Source organism: Sus scrofa, chromosome 13 (assembly GCF_054392235.1).
Source record: "Sus scrofa isolate SSC_HxYL_T2T_F1_AM1 chromosome 13, Sscrofa_HxYL_maternal_Yorkshire_Landrace_v2.0, whole genome shotgun sequence".
Classification (NCBI taxonomy): domain Eukaryota; kingdom Metazoa; phylum Chordata; class Mammalia; order Artiodactyla; family Suidae; genus Sus; species Sus scrofa.
In genome coordinates, this window is record NC_139395.1 from 194,899,683 (window position 1) to 194,913,016 (window position 13,334).

Sequence of the window (13,334 nt, forward strand, 5' to 3'; positions counted from 1 at the left end):
GCTAGGATATTTGGAAGAGACGTTTAGGTTCTGTAACTTCTTCATCATCAATTACATTTATTTTCCTCTCAACATATTTGGATTTAACCATATAAATATTTTGTCTGTTGAGGGGTTAATGGTGGTGTTGAAATGTTGTAGTCGTGCTAGAAATAACTCAGTTTATGACAGTTCTTAAACCTAAAATATGTGTCTGATAATTGTAGAACATTTATCTTTGAAAGAATTTTATTTTTTAAAGTTTAAACCTTTGTTTTATTAGTAATGGCTACTCCAAAATTGTTAAATAATTATACTGAGATATTCATAATCTTAAAAGTAATTTGAAATTTGTAAATGTTTCTAATTTTGAAAAGTTAGTGGCTGTATAATAACTAACAATATAAAGACTATCTACCCATAAGCACTACAAAGTTTATAGATTGAATTATTTATTACTCTTACCTAATTAAAAATTAAAGTTGTATAGCTATAACCATGTAAATATTCAGAAAAAAATTAATTACATATCCAGATTAATAGCATACCACTGCGTACTATGATATTGATATAAATCTGCCTTGAATCTTATTCCAGGAATTTAAATTGTTAAAATTATGAAAAATATAAAAAAGAAACTTTATTATTTAATTGTCCTTTTTTATGTATGTGGAGAAAGGTGAAGCCAGTTGACTACTCAAGCCAGTCTTCCCAAGAAACCAGTTTCTTGGTCAGGTTTCTATGTCCCATAGTAGGCCCTCTCTTTGACAGGTTCAGGGACTTTATTTTTCAAGCTTGCAGAATTAAACAACTCTGTGGGGGTACTGACTCAAACCCATAGGATACTCCAAATGGCAATATTAAGTTTTGATTAGGTATCAGAAATTCAACTGCCAATAAGAATGCATATTCTTGTTGACTGATCAAAGAATTGTCTTCCCTGGAGACACAGGACATAAAACCATTGTTGGAAATTTGTTTGATTAGTACAGTAGAGTCACAGAAAAGTGGATTAGGTTGTATTAGGGGCTAGAGACACAAAGTACATAATCTAATTGGATTTGGCTATATAAATATTTTGCCTATTGAGGGGTTAATGGTGGTGTACATAGTACATAGCTCACCTAAGTGATGAGGTCTGCTGAGCCTAATGGAATATTTGCATCTGCTGATATGGATTGTTCTGCAGACTCAGTGGCAAATTTCTGCTCTCCCACTCCTTTCTAAGCTCCCTGAAAAGCAACGTTCTTTGCAAATTTTTTTAAAATAATGATTTGTATTTTTTTCCATTACAGCTGATTAACAGTGTTCTATCAATTTTCTACTGTGCAGCAAGGTAACCTAGTCACACATACATGTATACATTCTTTTTTCTCACATTATCATGCTCCATCATAAGTGACTAGATGTAGTTCTTAGTGCTATACAGCAGGATCTCATTTCTTATCCATTCCAAAGGCAATAGTTTCTGTCTGTTAACACCAAATTCCCAGTCCATCCCACTTCCTCCCCCTCCCTCTCCCCCTTGGCAACCCCAAGTCTGTTCTCCATGTCCATGATTTTCTTTTCTGTGGAAAGGTTTATTTGTGCTGTATATTAGATTCTGGATAAATTCAAACAGATTATATCATAATTTTTGATTACTATTTTGTCTTATTACATTTTTATTCTACGAATGGTTACTTTGTCTTATGTGGATGTTGCTCAAATATTTATCAGTAACCCATTTACACATTATGTCCTGGAGTAGAGTACTTCTTTAGATGACTAATATGACCCATTAGTCATTACACAAGTATTATGCATATATGGAAAAAATCATGACTGTGTTCTATATTATAAATGTTTTTAGTGGTAGCCAAAGTGTTGTAGAAAGCCCATGGAGTCTGAAAGTTATGCAGAATTCAGTACCCCTTTGCCCCCCAACAAGAATTGCAAGGATACAAATATGAGTGAGATATATCCTCTGTTCTTGATGGCAGCTCTAGCTGGGAGGCCATATTAGAATAAACTGTGGTAAAAGAAGCAATAGGCGTGTGGAACAAGTACTATTAAAATAGAAAGGAGGGAGAGATTATTAGTCAAACGTGTACTATGTGCTAAGAAATTTACATATGGTAATTAGATTCTTACATTAGTCCCATATGACATGTTTTAACACATCCCCTTCTTTATATAAACACACTGAAACTCAAAATATGTTTAATAAAATATTCAATTTCCCATAGTTAGGACCTCAAACCCAGTCTATAAGACTTTAGTTCATGTTCCGTACTGTTCTGCTAGAATGCCCTCTAATACACTGCCTTGAGCTAACTGGTGAAGGCTTTCTTGGGAGGGAGTGAGAGTCCAACAAGATATTAAAAGAAAGACATAAGTTCAGGACTTGGAAAAAAATGGGCAAGGCGTTCCAGGCCAAGGGAAGCACAAACAGGAAAGGACGAGCGTGATCAGAGCCACTCAAAGATGTAATTTGGACACAAGAAGAGAGATACCAGGGGTACTTAGGCACAGAGGGACAACCAAGTTAGGAGGCAGCAAGTGGCATCCATCTGCAAGTCAGATGAGTCTGGACCAGATCTGTCCCTTAGGGCCCTCAGAGGAAACCAACCCTGCCACACCTTGATCTTGGACTTCCAACCCCCAGAACTGTGAGAAATAGTTCTGGTCTCTAAGCCATGCAGCCTATGGTATTTTGTTATGAAAGCCCTAGAAAACAAATGCAGACTAGGTAAAAACTTCCAAAGCTCTTTATATGAGGGGAGAAAAGGGACATAGCCAGCTGTGTTGACAAATGGCTCTCTATATTTAGAAGAATCACTTCATCTACCACCAGAGACAGCTTAAAACCCTCTTCTATTCTTATTAATCAATTCTTAATGGAGGACATTTTTGTTCTCTACTAAGAAGCTAATTATGAATGTCTTGTTTCTAAAAGTTCACCTAAATCCTTAACACTAGAAAGGAAGAGAAATGGATCAGTTTGTGAATGCTAAATTCGGAAACTGAGATATGTAGACTGTGGACTTAATTCTATCATAACCCCCCCACACACATACACACACACAATCTGCAGGGATAATGAAGCCATTTATCTCCAAAGCAAGGCAAGGAAAGATTAAAGAGATAAGTGTCTCATTAAATTGATTTTTAACAAATCCATTGCAGCGGTAGTCAGGGTAGTGACTTTCCACATTTCTATAGGATACAATATCCAAAGTTCCAAGGGGAGTCTACACTTCCACCATTTCTCTCAACCATTTGTTTCCTGAACCATCTATATATCATCTGAGCACTGTGTTTTTTTCAAGTATAGCCAGTCTATTTGGTCCCAAACCTTTTGCTACATGTTGAAATAAAACTTGATGACAGATTCATATTGTGTAAAACAGGAATTGGTTACTTTGAATATAATTTTTTAAGACTAAAATTATTTACCCCTTTCAAACAATTAAACAATAATTAAAATTATAATTATAAAATTATAAAATTAAACAATAATTAAAATAATTAGTTCATCTACCCTGATTTGAGATGCCCTAGAGATGGAAATTAAATCCAACAGAAAATTCTATTCTGAAGAAAGAGACAAACTTTTGAGAAGTGGCATATCAGTATGGGAGTAAGTTTTTAGTGGCTGTAAACAAAAGAATGAGGGCATTTCTCCTGGAAGTATGCACACCACTTAGAAGCAAGAACAGTGGAGGGCAGTGGCAGCATTTCTGTTTATCACCTTTAGAGCTTATGTGGTGCATTCCTTCTTTATAGATACAAATGAATACAATATGTACAAGTAGACCCCAAATTCAACATCTTCTCGGCATCCAACCTGCCACTTCCCTTGGCTGAGCCAGTTATTTCTTTCCTAGTTTCTGAAACAGCTTCATAATGGGTCTCATTTCCCTGCTTCCTCCCTCACTTTCTTCAGTATTTGAAAAGTGAAGGCCAAAATAAACCCATTAAAGTGTAAGCCAGATCCTTCTCTTCCCTTCTTAAAATCTTGATACAATCTCATATCCTTATGATCCACAAGGCCCTCTACCCCAGCTCTTTGTGACTGTCCTTCCCATCATGTATTCTGATCCATTGTTTTTTAAACACACCAAGGTCACTCCCATGTCAAGGTATTTGGTCCAGCTCTTCCATGGTCCTGGAATAAGAATTCCTCAGCCAATCTCATAGCAGCTCTTCATTTCTTTCAAGTTCTTTTTCAAATATCCCATTCTCACCAAGTCTTCCCTGGTCCCTCGTATTTTTCCTTCTCTTCTTAGCAATTATCATTATTTACCATACTATGTATTTAACATATTAATCTTGCTTACTGTCTGTCATCCCTAGTAAATGTAAATCCTATAAGGGCAGGGATCTTTGTTTTATTCACCACTGTATTCCCAGCATATGGTCTATATTGTCCATAGTAAACACTCAATAGATATTTATTGCTTTGAAGAATAATTAATAAATGAAGTAATCAACTTAGTCCTTTGAAGAGATTAGTAAAAAAAATAATGTCCAGATTGGGAATCTGAAAATTCTTAATGCTTGCACTTTCTACATTAGGAAAATCAGAATATTTGAAAATGGAACCCAATCATCAGTATTTCTTAAATGACTTCAGTGATTCAAATGTGTAACCTAGGTTGAAAACCATCAACATAGACATCGTTTTCAAACTTTAAAGTGCTCACAGAACTCCTAGGATTTAAAAGATTACCTACATTGTGTATCACATTCCTTACTTGGGATGGCTTTGTTTGAAAAGCCAAAACATTCTGCTGAAAATTATACCCAAGATGAAAAAGCAAAAATAACCAGCAGGGAGAAACCCACAGGTTTTGAAGAAGAAAAGCTGTCTCATATAATTCCAAATCAGTATTTGCTTTTTTTTTTTTTTTTTTTTTTTGGCTAGCTATGATATTTGGGGCAAAATATTTCACATACATAGGGCTATTGTCTTTTCTATAAATTTGGGAAGGAGGGAATTCCATAAGTCCCTTGTGCAAGTACTTGGCCTAAAGTAAGTGCTGGTTCATTATAAACATTTCTTTTTTCTTATACCTGGTTAGATAAGAGTTAAAAACGTATCTTAACAGTTTCGATAGCAAAAACAATGAAGAAGGCTCTTTAATGCCACAACTATGTGTCATCCTTGTCTAGGAGCATAAATTTGCACAGCGGGCAGTGCAGTGAAAACAGCTCATAATCAACTCATCACCTCTCATCATTGCTGGGATCAAATGCAAATGGGAAAGAATGCCACTTCAGTCATTGCTAGTGAAAATTAGCATCTGCGACACTAATGGTGTCTCATTTTGTATGCACTTTAGATTTTTAAAAATGGTAAAAAAAAAGAAAGAAAGAAAAAGAAAAGCTATTTCCAGAACTGCCATTATTTCAGTGTTTCCCTGTAAAATAACAGTGGTCTTTTAATCTCCTTTACGCAAAGCAAAACCTCAGTTAAAATTTATTAGCACAGAGCATTAATCCCAGCCAAATAAAGGCCAACTTGTTCTAATCACAGTTGCAGAGCTTTGTTTGTGGGGTCTATTCCTTTTCTTTGTTTGAAATTTCTGCCATATTCCCTGACCTGGAACAAAGGTCTACTTGTTCTCTTACAGTGAGACTCTCTAGAGATTCTTGCACAAGCATTGTTTTACTGGAGTTCTTAAAATAAAACTTAGAAATGAATTATAGTTGTATTTACACACATGCATACAAACTTTCTTATGTACACACTAACAGGCTTGCTACTAAGAATAATGAGAATACACAGTCCTCCTGAGTGTTCATACTTGAGCCAGGTTGCATACAGTAGAATCAAGAAACTTTGCATTCACTTTACAAAGATTTTTTAAGACCCTGCTACATTAAAGGCATTATGCTAGGTAGAGGAGAGAGTTACCCATGCTTATAGGTATCTCCGTACTAGATGGTGATTGTTTTTGGTAGTTTGAACATTTGAATACTAAGAAAAATTGTTATTGTTGTTTTCCAGTTGTAAGTTTTGTAGCTTGGGTGGATACCTGGAGGGATGTTATAGGTGAATTCTTACATTGAATCAGACAAGAATGGAGGCCTCTAAATTCCTTTCCAACTTACAGAGGCTCTTAAATATGTTCTCCTTGGTTTCCTTAATATTTAGCTAGTAATTAGGACAAATAGAAATAATATCTATAGTTCTTATAACAGTGGCATTATAATTGAGAACAGGAGTACTAGAATGGGCACATGTATTTCACACTACAAAGTTTTATTTTTTATCTGTGTGTATTGCTTAAGTTAATTAACCTTCTCTATGCCTTCTCATCTATAAGGTTAAATAAGGGTTGTTTAGAGTGGATAGACAATAAAGTCCTACTGTATATCACAGGAGACTAAATCCAATTTCCTGGGATAGACCATAATGGAAAAATATTTTTAAAAGTGTGTATATATAGGTATGACTGGTCACTTTGCTACATAGAAATTGGCATGACATTATAAATCAACTAAACCTTGATAAAAAATAAAACTAAAACCTAAAAAAAGTTATTTTCTCACAGAATTGTTACAAATATTAAATAAATTAGTGTACAAAAATCTCTAAACACAGCCACTAGTATGTAATAATCTCATAATAAATATAGGAAACTGAAATATTTTAGTTGGAAAAAAGTTAAGAAAAATTATGGTCTATAATGTAAACATTTATACAGTATAATAATCTGAACTCTGAATCCTGGATATGCTTAAATATTTTTTAAATCGCTATCAGCATTCGGCACTAGTGATAAGAAGGTAAAAACAAAATTCAAGAAAAAGTACAGTTTCTTGCAAGATGTTAAGCAAGGCTATTCGATTGACTAATCTAAATGTAGAATACATAACCATTTATCAAAATAAATTTATTAAATTTCTTTCTTAACTTGGAATTAACTTATACCCCATAGAGAGTTTAGAGACACAAATTATTATAACAGTTTCTTTTATGGTTTCTCCTTAACCTACACATGAACCTCATAATAAATATAAATGCTATTGGTCCTATTTATTAGCTACAGGAAGGAAAGGACCCATACCAAAGATGGAGAAACAGAAGGATAAAGGGTAAAAAAGAAAACATATTAATAAATTAGAGGTGGTAAGATTATATTTTAATCCATGTATTGATTTGGTTCTTGATTGATTATGGAAATGTTTATTCATGTCCTATGAGTATAAGAAAATAATAAATTATTTTGTGTATAGACTCATAAAATCTACTGCTGCATTTTATATCCATGAGTGTTTTAAATGTTTTCCCAACCACAGGGCATGTTTTGTTTTGTTGTATTTTATTTTATTTTATTATTATTAGTTTTTGTTTTTTAGGGCCATACCCATGGCGTATGGAAGTTCCGAGGCTAGGGGTCGAATCAGAGCTACAGCTGCCAGCCTATATCACAGCCACAGTAATGTGGGATCCAAGCTGAGTCTGTGACCTACACTCCAGCTCATGGCAATGCCAGATCCTTAACCCACCAAGTGAGGCCAGGGATCAAACCCGCATCCTCACAGGTACTAGTCAGATTCGTTTCTGCTGTTTTAAATGAACAGTTTCATAATTTTTATTTGAGAAGTCTCATCAGGTGTAATACGCATTGACAACTGAATTGCATTTGTACATATACATTCACATAGCTCTTTAAACTCATATAGAATGAAACCATCTATCTAAAGAATATGGGAATTTATTTACAGCAGATGTTTCTGTCTGTGTGACTACTTTCTGTGATATATTTGGTTCCCAGATGTATTTTTTATCAAATATCTTTTTATTTTATGAATAAGTCAATAAAATGAACAATACTCTACTTTCATTATAATAGTTCCTAAGTTCCATAATTAAAGCAAATTGTGATCATAGACCAAAGTATAATTTTGAAAGTAGTTCAGTGACAAAAAGATGATAGCAGCTCACTACTGAATGCAATTTTAAATACTTGGAGGAAAACCACTGCTTCATTTTAATCTTTATGATGTCTCTAAAACCTACTATTGTCAACCTAATATTTGTTGCATTTAATCTAGCAAATTTTAGATAAAATTAGTCTTACACAGAAAGGTAAGTGATGCTTTTAAAAACTTTGTTGTATCTTTGGGAAATGTCACCTCGAATTTTTATTATATTAGGGAAAAAGGCAGAAATAATATACTATCCAGTCATATTTTTAACTAGATATGTTTATCTTTTATCAGATCTTTGTATCACAAAGAGTTAATATTGAAAACTATTTATTTTTAGCTTCTAAAGATTGGAAATCATTTATTTTTCATTTCTTTCATAGAGGTTGTGTGGTAACATGCAAAGAGTTATCAATTATTGACCATTGTTCAATACCACAACAATTCAAAAGTTCACAGTCAATTCCCAGCTCCTTCCTCTCAGAATGGGTGCCAAGCAAATAAAAAATAATAGATAATAAATCAGTTCACTGAAAATACATGTGAAGTCAATTATTATTTATTCACAAGCAGATTTAAAATGTCGTTTACCTGAGAAACTCGAAAAATGTACAGGTTTTGGAAAAATTCTCTATTATCAGTATTTCATAGATATTTTCCTTTAAGTTATTAATGGAACTAATCAAGAGTTCTACAAAAGTAGCTAAAATCTGTTATCTCATATCCTATTTTTTTTAAGTAGTAATTATTTTCAAGGCAAAGAATAGAATTACCGTACCTTTGGTTTCTGATGTTTCTCCTTCTCTGAAACATTGGATGGTTTTCTCTTCAGCATTTTGAATTCAGACTACTCCGAGTGAGTACACTTTCTGTTGTTACAGAAACAACTGTAGGCAGTCACCAGTTTGCTGTCTATGATGTACAGCTGCAGATAAGTTTAAGACTAGTAACCTGCCACTTCCTCTTTTGGTCAGGATATGACTTCACATCACGTTGGTAAAGTTTTTTTTTTTGTTTTTTTTGTTTTTTTCACATTGATTCCTTGGTAACTCTTTAGTACTCTTTTAATGCTGGAAGTAGTAGGTAGATTCCTAAATCTTATACTTTGACATGCCTACAGTTATAAGACCATAAAGATTTCTAAATAAAACTAATTTTTTCAATTTATACAACATTAAAAATTTATAACATTCTTTTTTTGTCTTTTTTGTAAGGGCCTTACCACGACATGTGGAAGTTGCCAAGCTAGGGGTCGAGTTGGAGCTGTAGCTGTCAGCCTACACCACAGCCACAGCAATGCCAGATCTGAGCCGCACCTGCAAACCACTCCACAGCTCATAGCAACACTGAATTCTTAACCCACTGAGTGAAGCTAGGAGTCAAACTTGAGTCCTCATGGATACTAGTTCGGTTTGTTACCACTGAGCCACAATGGGAACTCCCTATAATATATTCTATAGGTAGAGGAAAGAAAATATATGAGTCAATAAATGAAATAAATTTGATATATGAGCTTTTTAGTATTTAAAAAATGAAGAAAATAGTCAAGGTGGGTCAGTTTTACATTTCAGTTTAAATTTAAAAGACTAAACTAGACTTTAAATGATACTAATCTCATTTAAAGTATAATGCACATTTGTAAAGTAGAATATGGATGGAATTCCTATAAATAAAAATATGAATCCAGAAGTAACTGATTATGCATATTGTTAACTTTTAAAACACATTCCAATGTTTTAAAGGCCTGATTAATATGAAAATCAATCAAACAGAACCCTCAATTAACCAGATATTTTTCTACTACAAACTACACTACCATATGCTGATAATTGCTCTTAGAATGGTGATCCAGTGGATTAATTGTACCTTCAAGTGAAGCATCCCAAGTCCCATTTAACAGGCCTGGATTAGAGAGACTTAATAATATGGCTTAGAAAGACTTTCCTCATTAAACTAAAGAGTTTAACATTTTTATTATAATGTCAAAACCAACATACCCAGGAAGTGACAGGAAGAAGTTCAAGCTTTCTTGCTAACTAGGGATTTACCAAAGGGAGACTTCCAAAATGTCTGAAACTTCATTTCTGTTAAAACTGATTTGTTAAAGAAATCAATCTAGATTTTATCTGTAAAGCCCCTGGGTTGAAAAGCATCGATGCCATATTTTTAATGAGCAGCTTGTCTAGGGAACCAATCAATTGACTCTATTTCTAAGTTATCCCTCATACCTCAAAACCTCTCCTCCTAGAAGCCCATGCCTAGTGTTCAAATTTCACTAAATCATTTAACAAATATTAAATTGAGCATATGCTGTGTGCTGTCTGACAATATATAAAGCCTCTTGACTAGCTAAAAGAATAACAGAATTGAAGGAATATACTTGTCCAGATTATGGTTAACATGTTTCTTCTACTGGATATTAAGAGAAGAATTACATTTTCAAGAATTATCAGTTTTGTATTTTCAAAATAATGACACAGAGGGTAATACTGAAAAACCTGAGCAGTCTAAAGTCAGGTAATTCCCTAAAAGTATGTTTCCTTTCAGACTTTCTGTTTGGGCTTAAGGCAGTGGTCTAAGTGAAAAAAAAAAAAAAATCATCTCTTTAGAAATTGAAACTCTTGGAAAAATATATTAACTAAATCATTTGCAACCTCTGTGCCCCCCTTTCTTCATCTATGAATAGAAATTTAATTAGATTGTGTAGTTTAATCAATAACATGGAAATGATAATGCACTTACTACATGTTAGGGTTTTGGTGAGAATAAAAGGCAATACCAAAAAAAGTACTTATTTAAGAAATGTTTTATGTCAAGAAATGTTCATGGATGACATTTTGGTATCTTTCACCTGACCACTCATATCAAGTGTTCCCATTCAAACATTACCCGGTATCATGGTTTACAATTTGGAAAAAAACTGGTCCTGATAACTAATGGCACTTTGAATCTTTTATGCCATGATATTGTAACACTATCAGGAGGATTTTATGGAAAATTGGGATGGTCTCTGTGACCAAAGATAAATAAATAAAGGACAAGCAGCCTGCCTTGTGGATTTTGAAAAGGTCACCTTTTTTGGCTGTGCCTGCAGTATGTGAAAGTTCACAGACCAGAGATTGAACCCACACCATAGCAGCAACCCAAGCTGCTGGTTGGCAGAGCAGAATCCTTAACCCACTGAGCCACAAGAGAAGTGAAAAGGTTACTTCTTAATCTTTTTTTTTTTCCCCACCAATGAACTTTCTAGCAGTATAACTGTTACCTTAATTGAAAAAGCAGTACCCTCATGCTTTATTTTAAATAGATTCACATTAACCAACATAATTTTTTAGATACTATAGGGTTAATGTAAGTCTCTAAATCAGTTGTTTTTCATCTCCTTCACCCACACTTTATTTGGTGTTTTTTTGGTGTTTGAAGAAAGGAAAGAGAAAAGCATAATGAAGTCTGAGATTTGTTGGTAAATTTATTTCCGGAGTTCCCGTTGTGGTGCGGTGGTTAACGAATCCAACCAGGACCCACGAGGTTGCGGGTTCGATCCCTGGCCTTGCTCAGTGGGTTAAGGATCCAGCATTGCCATGAGTGAGCTGTGGTGTAGGTCGCAGACATGGCTCAGATCCCGTGTTGCTGTGGCTGTGGCGTAGGCCGGTGGCTACAGCTCCAATTAGACTCCTAGCCTGGGAACCTCCATATGCTGTGGGAGCAGGCCTAGAAAAAGGCAAAAAGACAAAAAAAAAATTATTTCCAACAAAATATTAGGAAAAGAAAGACTTGTTTCCTAGGCTGAAAGTCTAAGTGATTATTATATATTTGACTTATGATGGCAGCTTGTTTACTCTTTCAAATGAATTAGCTTTGAAAACAAATGCAGAGCAGCTCTCCTCCTCCCCTCCAAGTATTCAGGGGTGGCATGCTCAGGTATCGTGCTGGATTCCAGCTGGAGCCATGTGCTACCCTTTAGTTCCTGTGGTTGGTCTCTTCCTTTCTTTTAGCCACCAAGCTAGGTGCAAACAACATGATCCCCAAGACTTGCCTAGTAAATTCCAGCTGATTGGAGACAGAAAATTTGTAAAGGAATGGTTTGATATTACTGCAAATAAAAAAGGGAGCTGGAAATTCTTTTGACTCCATCTCTTTAAAAAAAGAAAAAAAAAAAAGGAAAGAAAGAAAAGAAATGTTCATGGATCTTAAAGAGGCAGAGGGTTTCAAATAGTCACACTTGGGATGATGTTTGCTAAAGATTATACTTCTACAATGGTAACTAAAGAGTAAAGAATACTCTTATTCATGAGGACCATAGCTGACCTTGTGCAGTTTTTAACAGAGTCATACTCAAGTGAGTTATAGAAAGTCTCAATTTATGATCTCTAGGCACTTGACCATCATTAATACTATAAGAAATACTTAAAATGTAAATAAATCTGGATTTTTTTCTTCAGAACTATAGATGGGAGAAGCAATTTTCTAACCTCTTCTAGTCATGAAAAATGTTTTTTAGAGATTAAAAGGCAGATGTGACATTTAAGGTCCTAGTACAATCTGTATTCAACATTTTGGTCCCCCCAAAATCTCAGGTGACATGGTAGCAAATGTTTTGATCAATTATCTCCTATTTTGTGGAATGCTAGAATCTTCAAGCTATTTAATGTGTGACGTAGAGTGATACAGCAAAATCAAAAGTCAAAGAGACGTCTATGGAACAGGAATGAAATAGAGTGGCATTACTGAGCACACAAAGTCCCTATCATGGTTGACCCACTAAGCCACATGTTGCTTAAGACATCTTCTGTAACAGGGAAATTGCAAAAGAGCAAAGTCTCAGGGCTTTGTTTTCACACATTACCTTAATGGTCTGAACCCAGACAAGGTGAAAAAAGGTTGGGACTTTGTGGCATATATATCCGTTACAATTTCTGCGTCATAGTGGGTAAGTCAACATTTTAAAGAAATTGCAAATGAATGACAGCTATTGGTGTGTATTTTATGAGAAAGTAAGATGAAACATAAAAAAAATCATTTCATTAGTCCAATAAATAGTTATTGGTAGATTGCTAAACCATGAATAATTCAAATTCAAATCATAGATTAATAATTCTTGACAGCAGGAAGAGAATGCATTGTTCTTATGGGGAAGTCCCTGAAACTCCACAATTTCTATTTCTCACTATAAATTTAAAAAACACCAAGGTAGTTAATTAGAATATATCCCAAAGAGGATCCCCTCTTGATGTGCTCAAAAATTATGCTTCTGAACAAGGGGAGCAGCTGGTCAAGCCCTAGATATTCTGGGAAACCTCTTTCGGGAGATTCTCGGCCTGAAACTTTATTTCTTATTTTAAATTTCTAACAAGATAATATAGCATGTCATGTCACTATCATAGTTGTAGAAGAAATAGAGAAATGAGATAAATAAAAGGGACCAACAGTCT

At 34.4% G+C, this 13,334-nt stretch overlaps 1 protein-coding gene and 1 long non-coding RNA gene across 10 annotated transcripts in view; one reads left to right on the top strand and one right to left on the bottom strand.

Annotated features, from left to right (window-relative positions):
* SAMSN1 (SAM domain, SH3 domain and nuclear localization signals 1) overlaps window positions 1–8,821 on the bottom strand; it is a 47,428-nt gene extending 38,607 nt beyond the window's left edge. For both annotated transcript variants that reach the window (XM_021070816.2, XM_021070815.2), the window contains exon 1: window positions 8,681–8,821. In XM_021070816.2, coding sequence (XP_020926475.1) covers window positions 8,681–8,737 — 57 coding nt within the window. In that variant the 5' untranslated portion in view covers window positions 8,738–8,821. The remainder of the gene's footprint in view (window positions 1–8,680) is intronic.
* The window catches only part of LOC102161811 (uncharacterized), a 277,061-nt gene that overhangs the window by 148,431 nt on the left and 115,296 nt on the right, over window positions 1–13,334 (top strand). The gene's annotated exons all lie outside the window — the stretch shown is intronic.